This window comes from Fundulus heteroclitus, chromosome 3, assembly GCF_011125445.2.
Source record: "Fundulus heteroclitus isolate FHET01 chromosome 3, MU-UCD_Fhet_4.1, whole genome shotgun sequence".
Classification (NCBI taxonomy): Eukaryota; Metazoa; Chordata; class Actinopteri; order Cyprinodontiformes; family Fundulidae; genus Fundulus; species Fundulus heteroclitus.
The window spans coordinates 34,948,117-34,968,636 of NC_046363.1; the positions used below are offsets into that span (position 1 = coordinate 34,948,117).

At 39.2% G+C, this 20,520-nt stretch overlaps 1 protein-coding gene across 2 annotated transcripts; it reads left to right on the forward strand.

Moving 5' to 3' along the window:
- The first annotated feature begins 5,895 nt into the window (after positions 1 to 5,895).
- On the forward strand, positions 5,896 to 19,696 carry si:ch1073-284b18.2 (protein lin-28 homolog A). Of its 2 annotated transcripts, none has more exons than XM_012878743.3 (4): positions 5,896 to 6,053; positions 6,940 to 7,112; positions 14,655 to 14,839; positions 18,993 to 19,696. In XM_012878743.3, the coding sequence occupies exons 1-4, from the start codon at positions 6,044 to 6,046 to the stop codon at positions 19,210 to 19,212; spliced, it is 588 nt and encodes a 195-aa protein (XP_012734197.1). In that variant the 5' UTR covers positions 5,896 to 6,043; the 3' UTR covers positions 19,213 to 19,696. The 2 variants fall into 2 exon arrangements, with proteins under 2 accessions (XP_012734197.1, XP_012734196.1); XM_012878742.3 differs by lacking the exon at positions 5,896 to 6,053 and adding an exon at positions 6,216 to 6,487.
- Positions 19,697 to 20,520: the final 824 nt, after the last annotated feature.

Sequence of the window (20,520 nt, forward strand, 5' to 3'; positions counted from 1 at the left end):
GGCTGGTCTCTGCTTTCACCGTTTCTATTTTGGAAGCCAAAGAGGCGGGACTTGCCTCGTCATCCTTCAGCCTGAGTATGGCTGCATGCCCAGAATTTAAAGAATTGAAAAACGAGAAAGCGCAGTGCATAAACATTTAAAAGTATACGCAGTAGTTGCTAAATGGGTTCAAAGTATTTTTTTTATTTACATTTTAAGCGTTAAAACTCAGCTGGTTGCCTCTTGTAAAAGCGTTTGTGTTATTGCCACCTAGTGGTCATTGTAAGGGACAAGCGCCTTCTTGGAGGCTGATGGCGCTGAACGCGTTTAAAATTATTAATAAAACAGCAGAGACTGAATATGCTGGAATATGTTCAGAGCCATAAGCAATCAGAACCATACATCTTGACAAGCACCAGAAGTGTCACACACAAGACAAGCTTTAAACATGTGTTGTTGTTGTTGTTGTTTTTTGTTTTTTTGCACAAGTGATATATCAGCAGTAATTGTGTAAAACAAAACCTGTTATTTGATATTTAAAATGCCATGAGTAAATTGGACTGTACAGTCATTTTACTGAGTAAAACATTTCAATTCCCAGATTAAAATCTTAAAGGTTGTCTGTTTCCTCTCTCTTCGTGGTAACAATGGTTATGGTAGATGTATTATGGAGAAATGTTTGATATAAAGGGGATATTAGTTGTGTATTCTGGACTGGCATTTGCTAACTGATGGTAGTTGGAAGGAATCCTAACCAAATGTATAGGGACACATGCAGCTGTGGACTGGACCTTCTTATGCATCTAAATTTTTTGTGAATATAAATTGAATGATATATTTTTATTTTTTGTTTTAAGTTTCTGGCTCAGAGGATATAATTTGATTGAGATGAAAATGTTCCCGGAGACGTATTGCATGGAGGAACAGCAAAGTTTAAAACTGTATAAACTGATGTAATAAAGCACCTCCTAAAACTGCGGAGACTTTCTGTCAGCTTGCTGGCTTGAATTCAGCTGTGTGGTCCAGAAAATGTTGAATCACGGCCAAGACATTAGACGGCATTTTAGCGGCACTGACCTCCACAGTGTGAACGGTCTGACTTGCTGATATGCTATTAAATCATTTTTTTCTTATCCAATGAGTGCTTTAGAGTAAGTGAAACCTGTCGAGGCTTTTTCTTTCTCACTGCATTCATCATCTAATTTCCCTGACTTCTCAGACAATAAAATGAAACAATATAAAAAAGTGATCATTAAAGATGACGGCTCATGAGCATATAAAGTTACTTTATTGTTGTGTGAATGATAAAAGTTGTCATTTTCATTGTGTGGAATTATTGGCCATGTTTAAAAAAACCACTGTAGGAAAACAAACAGGATTTATTAACTTTTTGCATCATATTTTAATCCTCTAACAGCACTGAGAACTATACATCAACAAACAATTGAAAAGCTTTGGAAAAATCTAAAGCAGGGTTGGGTTATGAAACAGTTTCCAAAGTTTTTAACATCTCACTGTGCAATCCATCATCTAAAAATAAAGTATGGCACAACCGCAAGTCTAGCAACATACAGTCGCTCACCTAAACTGACCGATGGGCAAAAAGAGCATTAATCTGGGATGCAACGAAGAGACTAAATGTAACTCTGGAGGAGCTGCAGATATCCACAGCTCAGGTGGAGGAAGCTGTCGACAGAACAACTATTAGATATACACTCCACATGGCCAGATTTGAAGAGTGGCCTGAAAAAAAGTTGTTTTTGAAAGAAAGCAATAAGTTCTGTTTATGGTTTGCTACAGCTTAAAGACAACATGTGGCTTTCTGGCCTTCATGTAAAACTCTATATGTGATGAAAAACTAACACTTCACATAAACCTTAACGCACAATACCCATGATAAAGGCATGACGTGGAGACGCTCTTCTTCAGCCAACACCAGGAAGCTCATGAGAGTCAATAGAAAGATGGAGGAAGCTAAATAGCAATCGGTACTGAAAGAAAACCTGTTAAATGTCGCAAAAGACTTGAAACTTGAGGGGAACTTCAGCTTGGGACAACCAGTAGAAGTTTTTTAATATAGAATATATGGCACTTACCCCAGAGCACAACTATGTCAGGGGTAAGGGTCAACCTTGGATGGAGACAGGTGGCATAGCTGCAGTACTCAGCTTAGACCTGGTCAGAATTATTTTACACCAGTCTTAAAACCAATGGAGAGACTTACTTTAAAAAACAAGGTTAATTTATTAGGTTTCTTGTTAAATTCTTGACAGCAGAAGGAGAAACTCTCCAACATGTGAAAGAATCGTCTAGGAGAGCTCTAGATCTTAGATCAATGCATACTTCTAACATATGTTAGAATGACCAAAATTTATCAAATAAAAATAAAAAGTTGGGGAAGAAATGTAATATATGAACTGTAAGGTTATAAAATTATTTAAAAAAAAAGCTCCTGGGACATCTTTTTAAATTCTACACCTGCAACAAAAACAGACAATTTGATATGTATTTTTTTTAATTAGTTAGCAATATTAAAATACAGATGCAGAAGTCATAAACCTTTTGTTACAGAACTTATTTTTAGAACAAAAAAAGTAGTGAATCCATAAATAAAAACAGTACAAGATGCAGGTGAAAGCACCATATGGGGTGAATTTAGGTACAGATCCATTCAATAAATTAGAATATTATTGAACAGTAAAGTTTTATCAGTAACCCAATTCAGAATGTGAAATTATACAGATACATTACACACACAGTGAAGTTTTCAAGACTTAATTTTTTGTTCATTATGATGATTTTCCACTTACCCCTAAATAGGAGTGGACAGTAGTTCAATATTGATATATATATCACAATATAACTTTATTCAATAAAGTTGGTATTACATTTTCAATATTTCAATATATATTACAATCTATGATTACAGCATTTCACTGACAGAAGTTCTGGATTTTATGTAGTTTTGTGTGTTTTATTTTTTTAAAGCAAATATCTCTAGAATGTTTTTTTGGAGGAGTTTTATAAACATGCCAAAATAATTGTCATAAGTTTGTTCAGGCATCTGTAGTGGGCATTGTTTGCAGTCTTTGAGGCTTTTATCATTATGATATCATTATTATATTGCATCGACCAAAATTAAGAAACATATTGTGATATAAGTTTTGGACATATCATCCAGCCCTACCCCTTAAGAAAACTCAACATTAAAGATTAGAATATCAGACCAGACTAGCAAAAATAATAAATGTGGGCTGAATGAAAATGATGTCTAATACCTGCTTAAAGGTATTTTTAATCTGGCAAACGAGCCTCGTTGGAAAGGCTATTCTAATTTATGGAATGTGACATGAAGTAAGTTGGGACAGGATAAGTCCAAAGCCTTTTGCCCGTGTCTCAAAGACGATACGTGAAGGTTAGGGGTGTCATTAAATTGGCTCAGAAGTGTATTATCCGATTTATCAGATTATTAGATTTATGTCATAAAGGTAAGAGATTTTGACAGGTTGATACAACTACTACACTACTTCATATATATGAAACATGTATGATCTAATCATGCACCCGAACAACAAATTCTGTTCAAAACATGTTTAATTTTTTTTAAATCAGTAAATTACCTAATGAGATGTTAGAAATTAGGACAAAATGTTTTAAGCCCTTTGGAATGCCATTAAAAGGATATGAAAGGAAGTGTTGAACTAATACCTAAAAAGAGTTGGAGATGAACCTAGACATCAACACACCACAGAGATGTCTGCTACAGCTGTTAAGCAGCAGAAGAAAGAGGCTGATTTGCTAACTGAAAGAATCGTGTGATTAGAACATGCTGGAGTATCACTGAAGTAAAAGCTTCATTAGTGCAATAATAGTGTGGGTTTACACCAATTATATTGTTGCACATAGGTGGAACCTCTGCTTGCACACACGTTTTTACTTAATATTATTCCAAATTGTATAATTTTTCATAAGTTCAGATTTTTCTTTATAGGACGGCACCCTGTCTAATGAAAGAAAGTACAAAGATGGTTTAAGAAGCCAGTGAAAAATTAGTTTTGAAGAAGCAGGATGATGGAGGGAGAACTTTGGTTTTCCAGCCATAATCATCCAAATAGTCAGAAATAAACTAAATAAACGATATATCACTCTCTGTGTAATGAATTTACATAATGGGGTTTCCTCATTTTTGATTATATTCTGTTCTTGTCTCTTCCTTTGATGTTTTCACCAGTCCATGTGAATACAAGCAATATATATTCTGACGGCTTTTTTTTTTTTTTTTTTTTTGGCTGATCTGTTATCTGTTTACAATAAGCATTTAATTAGTGTTGACATCATTTTCTGTGTATCACAGTTTTTTCTGGACCACAAGGGGTCGCTGTTGTTGCATTGATAAGTTTCACTTACAGGAACCTCTGACAGGTACATCAGGCGTCAAGGAGACTTGAAATTTCTTCTTACTCCATGTCAAAGACCCAAATAAATTGATTTAATAAATGGGCAAAGTTAGTCTAAATATTATTCCATCTTTTTTGTGATAGCGTCCTGACATCAAAACATTTTAAAGCCTTTAAACACACGTGAAATGTCTATCTTATATTCTGACAATGTTTAAATAATTCAAAGAAATCACAGTTTCAGGTGTCAACTATCCTTTTACTTTCGGTGCATTAAAGACAACCTTAGAAATTAAATACAAATACAGAAAACCAAACAAAAGCATTAGTGTGCCTTTTACTTTCTTCTTTTAGATATAAAATGTTTATCCAATTTCAACAAATTTCGTTCGATAATCTGTTATTTGGAGTATTTTGCTTTGAATTTCTTTTCTAAAAGTCTTTCTCTTTTTTAACCCATCCATCCCTCCACAAAAGAGGACCCTAACCCTAAGTCAACATGTCAACCTGATGTGATCAATCACTATTGATCCATGAATTCGTTTGCTTGTTTTAATCAGCGCCATGTTGGTTTGATAAAACATCTTTTTTTAATACTGCATATTAGCACCTGGGAAGAAACCACTGAGGTTTACTTCATAAATTCCCAACTTGCATATTTGTATGTTTTAAATAACTCCTAGTCACAAAGGAAAGGTTGGATTTTAACTCCAAAGCAATCAAATAAAATTGTATTTAATACCATCAAATGCAAGAAAAGATTTGAAAGTTTGTGGTCATCTAACCTCCTTTTTCTGCAGTTAAAATGAGATCAGTGTAATAATAATGATTATAAATATTAGTGTTATAATGAAAGGGTTGATTTTAAAGCAGACAAAAATAAACTTTATTGCTACTATCAAATGCAAAAACAATTTCAACTTTAATATCTTTAACCATTGTCATTTTATCTGATTCCCTCTCTTTTTGTGAAACATGTAGAAAGAAAGAAAGAAAGAAAGAAAGAAAGAAAGTGAGATAATAATGAAAAATAAAATAGATGAAACATAATAAAACGAGTAATACGTAAATGGGTTTCAAATAAGTTTGATTTCTCGCTTCAAGTTTAGTTGAATAGAACTTAAAAACGAATAATATTAAGACAAGAAAGTTTTCAAAATCCCAGGTCGTGGTCTATTGTCATTTTACCAAATTTGCACTTTTGCTGCAAACATTTATGATACAATTAAACTGCAGAAATGACTAAATATATATAATATTCTGACCTCACTTAAATGTTACCCTTCGGCCCTTTTTTTTTTTTTTTTTTTTGCACAGGAGGCCAATTTCCTCTTAGAATAAATCAAGGATGATTCGGCACGTGTGGATACTGCGTTTTACCGCCGCCACCTCTCTGCTGCAGAAGTCCAGCTCTGGACGCAACATCAATTTATTCATCTTGTGTTGATTGGTCCTTCCATCACACAATGCATATGCATCCTTGGGGACTGTTATCGTGAATCACGTGGACATGACCGAGAGAGTGCGCGTGTGTGCGCTGGGGGGGTTTGTTGGATAAGAAATTATCATTTGTATTGACCAACAGTGCTGACCACTGCAGGGGAGCTGAAAGCAGCGATCCGGGAGAAAACAGCAGTGGGGAACTGGGACCGAGCTGGCCCACAGGCATGGCAGAAGGTATGTTTGGACGTCGGGACGCTTTTGCGCAGTTTTGTCTTTAAAAGCGTGGCCGGGGCGCCTTGTGGAGGGGGCAGGCTTTGGTGGCATTGTTTAGGATGTTATTGGGGTGTGAGGTGGTGGAAGTGGAGGTGGTGTTGGTGGGGATTCTTCAGCAAAAAAAAAAAAAATTCTCCCCCTCTCCACCCCTCATTGTTGAGGAGGGGGGGTTGCCAGCCCCCTTTTGTTTACCTCCCTCTCCCGCTTTCCCTCTCGCTGCGCAGCTTCTGCTTTTCGCAGCATTTTGCATGAAAGTGGCAATCTGTGCGGATTACCCAGCTTGAGGGCTGCAAGAAGAGGAAAAAAAAGAGAGGATATTGTATCTTGGGTGCTAATTTTTTGACTCAAGGCTGAGGCAGAAGACATGGGTTCCGTTTCTAACCAGGAGTTCCCAGGTGGAGTAAACTTCAGCAGCAGCACTTTGATGTCCAGAGAGTTAATTAAGCTGTTTTCTGATCGACTGGCTCTCCCGATTGTAATGGAGCGTTTTAAGGCTTTGTTCGCACACGCGATGGGCACTGCGTTCACACCCGACCGGTCAAATATGGTTACATTTGCTGAAAGTTTTTTTTTTTCCCCGCATGTTTTAAATGCCACTTTCTTTTTGCGCATGGTCCTTGAACGAGATTGCGCAACGGCTGGTTTTTAAATCGAAAATGCACAGCCAAGCCTGCGCAAGGCGTGCTCGGTCATTGATTCGTATCGATTACTGATCCGCAGAAATAAAACGTTTAAATCTTCTGCAAGTTTTTTTTTTTTTGTTTTGTTTGTTTGTTTTTTTCCCGTGTTGCTTTAAGTGATTATTTAAATGTGCAACGTGAAGTGACTAAACTGGTTTCATTTGCAGGAGTGTGCAAGACGGAGGGAGACGAGGGGCCGAGCGCAGAGGAGGACGCGCAGTCTTTCCACGGGGTCGGGGTGTGCAAGTGGTTCAACGTCCGCATGGGCTTCGGGTTCCTGTCCATGACCAACAGGGAGGGAGTGCCGCTGGACGAACCGGTTGATGTGTTTGTCCATCAGGTAGGTCTGGCCACTCCAACAAAGAAGTTCCGGATAGTCTTCTTCTTCTTTTTTCACCCCGTCTGAACCTTTTTAGGCCCCCTTGATCAATAATTATTGCTCACTCCTTTCACCTGTTTCTAATTCCACCTAATTAGTTTAGGTTTTGTCTTTTTTTTCCTTTTCTTCTTTTAGTCCATGCAGCTATTGAGTTTTTTTTTCCTCATAAAGGAGTCAGGCTTTAGGTGCGTAAAATTGAAAACTGACTCAGCTTTGCAGCCTAAGTACAAGCAGCTGATCAAATTTAGGACACATTTTTAGTTTATTTTAGATTGATGTGTGTTGTTGTGATTTTTTTCTTCTTCTTCTTCTTCTTTTGGAAAAAAAATATGTTTAGTTTGAAGGAATCATTGGGTCTCCTTTAGCTTCTTTCTTTTTTTTCCTAAGAAGGAAGATTAAAAAGGTGAAGGAGATACAAGAGGCTGGCTAACAGGGCTGGATTTAAGAGGATGTGGGCTCCTGGCCAGTTTTGGTGCCCTACCCACACATGCTTCCATTCAGTTTATTTGTTCAGATCAACTTTATTTCAGACATATATGTTTGGGTATTAGACCAATACAATCATGCTGACAGAATCAAATGCATGTCTACCCGACATGCAGAAACCCCTTTGTGTAGTTTTTCCACCAAAGTGGTTCTGGTGCTCGTGCTAGAGCCATTTCTTAACGGGTTCCTTAAAAGTACTGCCACCAAATCCTGTGAGCCAGGTCAGAGCCACATCATGGATTTACTATAACATAGCTAATTCAATAAATGTTCAATCCTCCCTCTGTTTTAATATTTTTTTTTTAGTTTTTATGTAAAGGAGTAATGTATGGCAGACAATTTACACTGAACAGATTATTAATCCCTGCAAACGGTTGACCCATTATTGCTGCCATCATTTTACTAACACTATTTTAAACGAAAAGGAAGGGCTTGTCAACACTTCACAATCACAATCTGTGGATCCCTAATCTGGACCAGAAGTGTAAAAATTTGGGATTTTAAAACATCTTCTGGATATTCTGATTGACTCAGGCTCCATCCGAATACCCTTAATAATAGCTTCTAGCTCCTGATCCTTAAACTTTCATGGGGTCAACAGTAAGAACTCTGGATAGGAAAGGAGCTTCGGACTGCTGTGCCGAATTCGGACAGCCTTTAAGACCGATGCCATTACGTGACGGAAACGCACACGGACGATGCAAGCCTTCCGAAAATGAACTACAAAGTGTGCGCTCTCTTCTCTTCGGACATTTCGTAGATTTCCGTGAGGGGGCTGTGCTGATACGTCATGTCACGCAACGGATTGTGGGATACCTTAAGGGTTCTTAGCGCCGGTAAGGGACGTCGGGATGTCCCTAGGCAAAACTAGCCGTGCTGGGAGGGATCATTCAGGCTGAGTTTCCTACCTCCTTCCTTACCGACTGCACTGTTCAAACAGCACTTATCATGGCGACTGCTGGCGCACTTCTGCTTTGACTAAAGAGTCCGTGCTCTATAAGGGTATTTGTTTGGAGCCAGAGACTTTAAGAACTGAATGTGAAATGGAGTTTATGGATTCATTGGACATGATCAGCAGTGAGCACATCTCCAGGCAGTTTATTGACCTATAAACTCCATAACTCCATAAAAATTAAAAAGAATTATAATGGCAAGATGAGAGATGGTGTGCCTGTGCTATGCTGATATTCATATAACATTTTATGTATTAAGATTGGCAGTATATGTATTTTTAATTGGATTAATGCCTAAACTAATCCCTGGAGTTTTAAAATTGTTACTTTTTGATTGGTTAATAGTCTCCATGAGCCTTGATTTATCTTCTGACAAACGGGGTTCTTTATATTGTCCCGGCAGAGAGTTGGGTCGGTCAAAGAGCATCTTTATCTGTTGTTTTATCAGACAGACTAAGACCTTGTGCTAAACAAGCACCAAACACCATCTTAGTACTGAAACCTGTTTGATGGGGAAGCAACACGGCGCATTACTCTGAACACACCATGCCCAAGGTGAAACAGGATGGTGGCAGCATTATGCTGTGGGGAGGCTTTTCTTCAGCAAAGACAGGCATGCTGGTTTGAGTTGATCAGAAGATAATCGGAGCTAAATGCATAGCAAGCCTGGAAGAAACCCTGTTTGAGGCTGCAAGAGATTTGAGACTAGGGTCTCAACCCTAAACATGCAGCAAGAGCTGTAGTAGGATTGGTTTATATCAAAGCACCTGGTTTAGAATGGCCTAGTCAAAGTCCAATTATAATACAGCGGGTCAAATTTAGTTGACTGTATTTTATGCCAGGCAATCTTAGAAAGCCTGGCCGATTGCGCTGAGACTCTGCAGCAATCCCTCATTCTGAGCAAGCATGCGTCAACAAAGGAAACCTTCACCAGAACTAGGCTCACTGGGACCAGACATCCTCTACTACTGGCTGGGGAAATGGAAGAGGGAGCAAACACACAACAAACCATGAAGGCATGGGTTCAGCAATACTTTTGATGCAAAGGGCAATAGAGTAATAGTTAAGTACACATAATCCTCAAGGTTATTTCTGTCCTTTTTTACTGAGTTCCCTACAAACAAGGCATAGTTATGTCACTCAGAAATGTGCAGCTGACTTGCATGTGGTGATGTAAGTCAGAAATGCAGTGATGCACTCACTAAAATATGCTAAAAACAAAGAAGGAGGCATGGAGCACATGGTTAAAGGAGCACCGGGCGAATTTCACTTTTCAAACCCAAGCTTTTAGATTTCATCCCTTACTACTCCCATTTTGTATTAGCATGCATTAAGCATTGCCTATCAGTCATTGTTAGTTTTTTTTTTGTTATACAATGATAAAATACGTCAACCCTCAAATCGTACAAACAATTTCATTTAATATCAATATCTGAAAAGTTAGTTAGACCTTATTTTAACTTTCTGATTCCAATGAGAGATCATGATCCTCCTAAGTAACTCCTCTGATGTCCTGATGTCCTATCCATATAATAGACTAGGATTAGAATTGGAAAAATTGTTATTAAATCACTGGTTGTCAAAGTACATGGTTGATTTTTTTTTTTTTTTAAAGGGAAAAAAAACTACTGCAGCTCAATTTTTTACCCACAAAAGTCAGGTACAAAAGATCTAACAGCATGAAATGGCAAAAGGGTGAAATGGCCATCATTAAAATCTGGTGGTTACTTCTGATGTGGGTGGGGTCAAGGGTTTTGGTTTGTGTCTGTTGTGTTTGAAACCTGGTAAATACTGTCTACATAACATCCATTTATTTAAAATGATATATTTTGAAGTCTCCTAACCCTCATTCACTACTCCGGTAAGCTCTTGGTTAAGTCTGGCCTGGGTTGCACATCTCAACAGGCTTACAGCAAAGCTCCAAAGCTGCACAAAAACTGAGAACATATCAAATAAAAACCATTTATCACCGCTCCACAGATAAAAAGTAACAGTCGGTTTAAATCTATTTTAACACAGCGCCTTTATTCTGAATCGAATAACATTTTGCCAATTAGGCTTCAGATTCCTGAAACAGTTTAAGTAAAATATTAAATCTTATTACTTTTCTCATCACTATAGAAATTAAGATGGCTCCTCTAAACTGTCAAGAAACCAAAATGCATTTTGCAATTTCTGCTGGAACAAAGAGGAATTGGAAGATAATTAAGTCTGATCGTTTTAAACATATGACAAGCAAACTGTGGGCGTTTGAATATTAAATAGTGGAGTAACCGAAGGAACTTCTACTCAGGGCCTCGTAGAGCCTTGGGTAGCCTCTGGGTGACACAAAGGGAGGTACATTTTCTGCCTTGGTTTCGTCTGTGTGAGCGAGCACCTCCACTTCTGTCTGATAAGATAAAGGTTTAGCATGTGAATGAGAGGAATCCCCACTAGCTGCTCATTCACCTCAAAGTTCCTGTCATAAAGTGATTAAAGGCTCTCTGCTGTCTGCTCAACCCCGCCACCCCCTCTCCCTGACTATCTTAGGTACATTTCCTCGTTCACACGCCACCAACCTCTTGTCTTGGGCTGTGAAGACATTGTGCACATTTGCATTGAGTTTGCATGATTTCTCATGCAGCTCCCGTTTCACTCTTTCTGCCTTCAGCCCATGATGATGCATACGGAGAGATGCCATTGTGAGATTTACCTGAAAGCTACAGGAAGCTGGCTATCTTATTACTCATAATGCAAACCAAACTGTGAGTTCAGCTGGGGATAGAAACCTGCAGTTTAGAGCTCCAGCAGTTAGAGAGTTAAAGCCATTAGAAACGCAAGGTGGTATTAATGTATTATTCTGCAGAACTGCCCTCTGCTTGCATAAAGTCCTAGATCCGTTTCAGATTATAAAGCTTTGAAGTTACCGAATTAGTTGTAAACCATTTGGAGCCTGATACAAAAAATAATATGAAAATGTTTGCTTTGAATTGTTTTATTGGAAACAGAAAGGTGTTTTTTTTATATATATATATATTACCTGGTGTCTGGATCTTTTTTTGTATCATAATTGCCACATTCAGTATTTACTGATATGTATTTATTGTATTTCCCTCTCCCCAACTAAAAGGATAAAGATGCCATTTTTCTAAATTAATACTAAAAATAACTGATTCACTGGCCCATTAAGTTTGCTGAAACATCATAGATGATGCATACATGTTCATGACAGTGCTGGCATATTATTTTTCTTGTTGTATCACTGAATGAAGAATTAATTTTACTAATAATCAGTTTTATAGTATATTTTATATGCTATAAACATTTCCAAAGAAGGACTTTTTAACTCCACAAATACTACTGTGTGCAACTAGAAGGTGTGTGCAACTATCTTGGACTTCAAATAACACAATAGTTATTTGAAGGCAGTGCCAACTTTATTTAAGAGACGGAAGTCTCAGAAACATGTGTATCAGAAATGATGCATTTGGCTTAAGGAGGTAAAATCTTGGACGAGAAAGTAAGTAAAAAATAAATAAATTAGAACTTAGTGGTGGTGTTCAATTTTCTTTCTGCAAACTAATGACTTGACTCAGAGTTTTTTTATTTTATTTACCACAGTATCTGCAATTAATTTCAGGTTATAGGCTTCGAGCATGCTGAGTTTGTCTTTTAAGACCTTTTTATGAAACGAACATGTTAAAGTCTACTACAAGAGATTTGTAAGAAAATTCAGTCTTAAATGTAACTGATTTATTGAATGCTTCTAAAATAAAGATTTTTGCGATATTACTAGATTTCAGTCTTTTTGGATTATGATTGATATTTGAAGCCTTTCCCATTGTGTATTTATCCCGGTGTCGTCAACGGAATATGCTTAAAGACATCTGATGCGCTGACCTATAAAATATACCTGTATACCTAAACTATCACATGGTACACACATTTCCCCCTCAGTTTTCCATCATTTAAGTGATCTTTATGTTAAAGTGCTTCTAGTCAGCAGGCTTGAAAATGAGTGTAGAATTTTGTACAGAAGGAAAGGAAAAATATCAATTTTGGTAGAAGCTCCAGGAATACACGTTTCAAAAGATTATGTGTTTGGCATCATAAGGTGGTAAAGCCATAAATCAAAAGGATAACTTACTGAATTAAATGGGGTTTTGTGAGTTGCATCAAACTAAAAAGTAGTAATTTTCACTTGTTTTATTCCAGCAAACTAATAAGCATGCGGAGAATATGGGAAAAAAGAAAAGCCCTCTATCCTAAAATTAGCAGCCACGCGTCAAGGAAAAATTAAGTCCCACGGTTCGCTGGCCTTTGTGCCGGGGGACAATGGAGCCATGCATCCGAATCAAGCACCCCTCAGCCATGCCCCGAGCCCCTCTTTGTCCTGGCAGAAGTCCTTCCATTGTCCCCCTCCACTCTGATGTCTTTCTTTGCCTCACTTCGCTTCCAGACATATTCTAATGTAGTTTACTCTAGACCCCACAAATGGCACCTCCGCATCAGGTCCTTGAAGGATAAAAAGGAAAAAGAACCCCCCACCCTGATGCTTTACCTGGTTTGAGTGGCCGTGTGGTAGGTGAGGTGTGGGGGTGGTGTGTGTGTGTGTTTTTTCACAATCGTGTTTTGAAGCCGCGTTTTACCGATTTTAATCCTTGTTTTCTTTGAAATTTTATCTTGTTTTGTGAGAAACCCCTATCCAAAAAAAAAAAAAAAAAAACCCTCTACTAACAACGAGCTGCGTGTTTTGTTTGGTTCCATACGGTTTTGACCAACAAAGAATCCAGACGTTTTGTTATAAGACACACAAAAGGACAAAGCTTCGCTCCAAATTAGAATCAAAGAAACGGGATTATCGCTTTATCAGAGCAGATCTGCTAAATTAACGGATGGCTGTTCTTGTGTCAACAGTTTGCGGCCTGCGTGACAGCTTAATCTTGCTATCCCACTCAGGGATTTTTGAATCAAGGGGTTTCCCGTGATGCATTAACCAGTCTGAGGTATTTATCCCCAAACCTGCGCCACACCTTCTTTTTTCTTTTTTCTTTTAACTTTTTTACCTCCGTCTTGGAGGTGGAAACGCTCTTTACCTCACATTAAGGAGAGGACTTCTCTTCGCTTTAGGTGAATCAATAAAAAGGCAGTTAAACATTCAAGCCTGCAGGCCCATTGTTTATTAAGTAAGCAGATCCACCTAATGTCATCAAACCTGTAACAGAGTGAAGTTATCAGCTCCTTCCCACACATACACGCGCACACACACGCGCACACACAAAAAAAAAAGATCTTGTGTGATAACGGTGCTATCAAGGCGAGATATTTGTCATTTGAACTCCTTGTCGGTTTATATCTTTTCACATCTCTCTGCCAAACAACTATCCCAGGAATGTCACCCTGACCCCCAGCCTTCACAGAGAGATGCCTTGCTTACCGTGTCACCCCACCCCCAACGCCAGCACCAACCCCTGCATCCTGTAGTTTAGGGTTAGTGGTGGTGGTGGTCAGTGTGTTAGTGGAGCTTTGTGATGTGGGTGGGAAAAAAAAGGGTGGGGGGTGGGGGCGGCCGTGTGGAATGCTGTTCCTCTGGTGAGGGTGGGGGATGAGGGAGAGTGGTGGTGGTTGGGGGCTGGTGGGGGGGGGGGGGGTATCTTTGTCAGGTTTATCTCTTAAATGCAGCAAAATACGGAGAAGAAAATGCAGCGTTGTGCCGCCGCCGCTGTTGTACTGTGTGGTGATGCGAGAACCGGTTGTAGGGTAGCAACAGCAAGCTTTGTAAAGCTCGTTTATTAGCTCGTAGGCACGCCAGACACTTGATAAGAGCCGTCGGGCTTTGTCAATATCATACAGGATACGTTTGGGTGTCAGGCTCTCTGCAAGCTCACCGTGGAGGCAATCTGCTCAATATTTTAAACATCAACATCCAATATTTTCGCCTACTAACAAGTTGTAGAGTAATCAATCTCCCCCCAATCCCCCTCCTGTTAGATGTACCGGGAGATGCATGATTCTCATATCTGGAGTTTCCCCCCGAATCACAAAATGTAAAACCTGAACGACCTCCTGCTTTGTTTCCTCTCAGAGCAAGCTGCACATGGAGGGTTTCCGCAGCCTGAAGGAAGGCGAAGCGGTTGAGTTTACCTTCAAGAAGTCATCGAAGGGCCTAGAGTCCCAGCGGGTTACTGGGCCGGGCGGCATCCACTGTGTCGGCAGCGAGCGGAGGCCCAAAGGCAAGAAAGTCCAAAAGCGCCGCTCAAAGGGAGACAGGTGAGTGGAGGCATACTGGGAGGAGACACGTCAGATACTTTAACCAAGGATTTTAATAAGAAAGAGAGGGGGAGGACCATTTAAATAAAAATAAAAAAAGTCATACACTTTATTCAACCTCCAATACCATGGAACCTCTTAAAGATAAGATGAAAGTGTTTAAATGAGTGCTGCACAGTATCAGGAAAATAAATATTTGACATAATATACCCTAAAATTGCGATATTGATTATAGTTAACACACGCATGTTTTTCTGGCTCTTCTTTCTTTACAATTTCTGTGTCCTGGCCACTTTCTATGAGCTTTAGCACCTCAGCCAATAAGATGCATATAAAGTGTCGTCGTTAACAATTTGCAAAGCTTGAATCCATACCACTCCTACCAAATACTGTGTCCAAGCAGTCCTTTGTGATCGTAACATTGCCCAGGCTGATAACTGCGCTTTAATATAATGTGCTGCCCTAGTGGAACAATGTATAATAGTATATGCAACAATTATTAAGCAGAAAGCTTTCACATTTTATAAATCTGGCGGTAAATTCAATAAAACAAAATCCCAGTTATTTTCTAAATGTGGGGTATTTTGAAATATCTTTCACAAAAAGTTGTACATTTTAGAATTTCCGTCTTTAAGAGAAATCAGAGTGGAGCATGAGAACCTCTGGAGAAAATAGACTTAAATGTGCTTTAACCTTTTAAAGTCTGATATGTTAATGGCCAGAATGGCCTATTTATTTAATAATTTTCACATGTTTTTTTATGTTACCAAATGATCCAAACAATTTCACCTCAGCTTTTCAAAATATTATAAGATGAGATCAGTTTAGTTTTTGGATTATTTTCTAAACATTATATATTTAGAGGGTAGAAAATATATAAGACTTAAAATAGAAGGTTTTGGAAGAAATTGGCCACTTTCTTGGAATTGGGTATAAGTATCGGAAATGTATGAATCAAAGCTATCTTTGGCGTCACAGAAATAAGTCTTGCTTTCAGAATGTGTATATTAATATACAAAGTATTCCTTTCATAGACACATTCAAATGCACTTCTTCCATTCTGTCCAATTTAGTTTCATTGATTTAGTCTTTTTGCTGCAAAAACGTCATTTCAGGTGTTTTTTTTCCCCCTTTTTAAAAGAATTTCTTTTTAAAAAAAATAATTGGCAAATGCAAAGTCATAAGCTGTTAAAATCATTTCTAAAAACCATGCTTGTCCAAACATCAGCTAATAAGAGCTCAGTCAGGGGAGAAACGTGATCTTTTGTCTTCAAAATCAGTTACAATAATGTTGCTGTGAAGTGTTCATGATTTTAGATTTTTTTTTGTGAGTTTTGCCTGGATCGGATGTACACTGGTGCTGCGGTTTCTCCTCATTTTTGTGCCTTTCTCTGGATCCCAACCCCCCACTTGGGGCTTCACCAAGGGTCACATCAGCAGGGCCTGACGTGTGACCTGGATCAATAACTGTTTAAACCTGCTCGTCCCTGGTGAATTCAGATCTGCCCACTTTCTCCCTTTTCCTACCAACCCTCTTCAACAGAAAGAAGTTCTGCTCCAAATCCAAAATAAACAACTTAAAGACAGACTTAAATTTCTCATTACGTTTCTTCAGATATGATAGAAGTTTGTAAGTTATTTATTTATTTATTTTTAGGGGGGGTTAAAACGTTATACATACATGGATGTATGAAGCCATGCAGCAAAAAAAAAAACCTGCACATCTTAACTTTAACCAGATCCACGTCTTGAGGGTAAGACAACATCTAATCTAATTAAGATCTGATTGCTCCAAAGGCAGAAAAAGGCATGAAGAGATTTCTGCACAAAGAGGGAATTAAAATGTATAATTATCTTAGAATCCAAAGATGCACTGAAAGGCAGAAATGTGGCTCTTATCGGGAACAACAAAGAAGGTAAAGTGATCAGGGTTTGCAGATCCCTCTGGGTGTCACTATGATGCAAGGTTAGAGGTGTATCAACTTCACCGCATGTCAGTTGTGATTACAACCAGAGCGAAGTGAGTGTGAGAACAGAGATCATTATGCCCTCAAAGAGTCCTGGGAGGCCGCCGTGGTTCAATACATCCCCACAGATCTCTCTGATTCCTGGATAAGACGCGTTGTTCTCCTCATCACTTCGGGTTAGGCAACCCAGGATAGCGCTGCATGGATTGGAGTTTGATTAACTGATTGCATTTTGAAAAACAAATAGCTTGTATTTGTATATGAGTTTGAAAGCACGCTGTGATATTCTTTACTGCAGCTCTTCAGTTTGAGTTTTCACCTTTTTTTTTTTTTTTTTTTTTCCCAGAGAAAGCTGCAGTTTTGTTTTGGTTCACATCGCCGACAAACTCGCGTATCTATATCACTTCGGGAGGGAGAGAAAAGTTCCTGTCCATTTAATTGATAACAGATGCAGGAGCCCGGGCAAGGGGCATTAAGGGTCATTGTTGTCATAGCAACCGCGTATGAATAAAAGGACGGAGGGCTGGGGGCTTGGATGGGATTGAAGGGAGGTTGGAGGTCAGGGTTCAGAGGTCATTACTGCAGCTTTTTTAGACAAAGGGACCACTTCCACTTTCCTCCTGATGGATGCTGATGTGGGGAGCCTCTGTGATGGTGACGGTATAGACCTTGACACCGCTCAAACAGCCAGGGCCACAAAGCCAACCTGTCCCCTCTGCAGCCGCCCCTTCCAAACTTCATCTGCTACCACAAAGGTGACCGGGGGGGGGGTGGTGGAGGGGGGTCCTGAAGAGGCACCGAATAACCGCCCACCACCCATCTGTCTTCCACCCCTGCGCGCGTGGCTATTCTATAGATGATGTTGAACAGCAGTGGCCGATGGCAGCCTGATGCCTTTAACTGACCCCCATGCATAGAGTCTTTCTAAGTTCAACGGTGCTGACACGAGCGCCACGCTTTGATTAAACTGGCCCCAACTGGACTTGTCTCTCAGTGACAAATGGCACTAACTGCTCACGACTCTCAGGAAAAGCCTCCAGTAACTTTACCAGACCAATGGTTAAACATATTGGATATTTAAGGAGATTTTGTACAATCTTATTGGTTAAGCTGCGGTAACTTCAATGACAAACAGTTTTGAAATCTTCTTAAACCTTGTCCTTGAGGTTTTGCAGCGTCCCCTCAAATGCCCTTTGAGTTGATTCGTCAAAAGTCAAACTGTTTAGTGTGTGTAAGATTGCCACCTAGTGGCGGAAATATATAACATCGAATCCTCCTTAACACCCAACAAAGGGCCTAGGATGCTAATGTAGGTTTTTTTTTCTGAAGGTTTATGGTAATATACGTGCAAATTTTTGACTTTAGATAAAATTATGTTTCAGTTAACCAAAAATGGCAAATAATAACGGGATTTTAATCTATTTAGATAAATATGATGCACTACAACTGGTTTGCAGATATTTTCTTTTTAGAAAAAGACCAATATCATTGTCTCTTTAAACCATGTGTAAGTAATATTTTAGCAGTTTCAATTGATAACATTACATGAATGTAAGAAAGTTATAATAAGGGCTACTTCAACATGTGATATAACTCAGCTTTGAAATTAGCTTATTGTTTTTGCATTACTTAAAATGCATAATTGCAGCATAGTAATGAGCATGGAAAAATATATTTTCATTAAAATAATTGCGTTACTCCTTTCTGAATAGCTGCCCTTGTTTTTTCGAATAAAAATCTGAAAAGTGTCACATGCACAACTGTTGATTCCCCTTTGCTCTGATACCCCTAAATAAAAAAAAACAGTGCCTTCAGAAGTCACCCACTTCATACTCTGTATACTAGCAGCTGTTCTGTAAAGGCCCCAGCAGGACAAGAGACCCAAACAGACAGCCAAAGCTATGATGGAATGGTTTACTCCTTTTCATGTGATAGAATGGTCCAGACCTAAATCCAACAAAAAAAAATGGAAACAATTGTTTTGAAACTATAGTGCTCAAATTTCCCTTTGATTACACTCGGTCAGAAAAATAACAAGTGTTAATGCCCATAATGTTTATACCAGCTCTGCTGAAAAGGTTGCAAATAATCCAAATTTACTCAAAAAGGGTGATTTAGTTTCATGGGAGGGGTTCTTTTTTTAGGTTTATGTCAAATGTAACCGCTTTGCATGCGTTGTCTTGCAGGTGTTATAACTGTGGAGGCCTAGATCACCATGCCAAAGAGTGCAAGTTACCACCTCAGCCCAAGAGGTGCCACTTCTGCCAGAGCATCGACCACATGGTCGCCAGCTGCCCAGTCAAAGCACAGCAGTCCTCGCCGGTTTCTCAGGGAAAACCGTCGCCGTTGAAAGGAGACGAGGGGGAGCACAGCCAACCGGCGCTACCTCCCGAGACCTCCGATTAAACGGGAGATCGGTCCTCGCCGAAGCACAGAAGCCAATCAAATTGCTTTGACGGTTGAGTAGGGAGACACAATCCCCCTCCCCAGCAGTCGAAGCTGCTTTTGGAATTACCTCAGGTTAAAAAAAAAAAAAACACTCATGAAGAATGTTTTGTTTTATTATTTTTATTTGGTGTAACACTCAGGAATACTGCTTCATTATTGCACTCAGAAAGGTTAAACGGTGTAACGGTGTAATCCCTGCTATCAGGAGCGTGTCGAGTCGGTAGAGATAACACTGAAAGGCCTTCACAGGAGGTTGCGGTTTTAAGCAACTGCACATTCCTTGCGAGCTTTATGTCAGTCTCTTTTGCATTATACTCGAGGTGTTGAGAATCGACCTAAACTTTTGCTGCCTTACCATTCAGTCTCCTTCCTGACTGTTACACCTTACTGTCGACAAAGCAGAGATGAACCCTGCAGTGTCTCTGTGATGAATGTTAGCTCACGGATCAGGTTGGGGGGGGGAGGGAGAGAGGGAGGGAGGGAGGGAGGGAGGGGGGGGGAGAAAAACAGAAAACGGGTTTAAGGGTATAGGTGTAGGCAATGCACTGTAGTGACATTTGCCAGTATTGCTGTTGACCATCCAGATTCCTGGGGCCAAATGAATGTCAGACCAAAAAGTGTTTTCCAGGTTTTGGTCGGTTGTTTTTTTTTTTTTTTTGTTTTTTTTTTCATTTTTATTTTTGCATTTCATCTTTTTTTTCTATTTTTTTTTTTTATATATATATTCAGCGTTTTGCTGGCTGTTCTGGTCTACCTCACTAGTGCACGTTTGGTCTGCTATTTATAGATATCTGATTTTAGTTGGGATTATATCAAATCCTTTTTGCACTACAGAATGTATACAGGATAGAAGTTCTCCATCAGACACCACCTGAAAGAGTAACTCAATAACCTGGCCCTGCGGCGACTCGGCTCCACACGCCGCTGCGCTCAAACGGGCGTACTTGTGAGACCTGAGAAACTGAAACCACTCTGTGGTAGATGGGTTAAAATCACGAGGTCAATGGATTTCTAAAGCACGCCTTTCATTTTAGCCAAATCTGACAGCACAAAACCAATGATCTCACCTCATCAGTGGCTCGGTCTGTTGCTTCGTTTCGCGACGCTGTGCCCAAATATCGGAAGCTGACAGACATTTAAGGGAGAATACCGGGTTTAAAGCTCCAGGGTAAAGTTGGGAGCGCTCTTAAGTTTTGTGATACATAATTTTTAATCTTTTAAGTATAAAAACACATCTTCATCCCTTACAGAACTACAATAAACTAG

Coding starts and splice junctions, on each gene's coding strand:
- si:ch1073-284b18.2 (XM_012878742.3), top strand. CDS start 6,457: ATGGGTTCCGTTTCTAACCAGGAGTTCCCAG. Junction 6,488..6,939: donor TTCTAACCAGGAGTTCCCAG/GTGGAGTAAACT, acceptor TTTCATTTGCAG/GAGTGTGCAAGACGGAGGGA. Junction 7,113..14,654: donor TTGATGTGTTTGTCCATCAG/GTAGGTCTGGCC, acceptor GTTTCCTCTCAG/AGCAAGCTGCACATGGAGGG.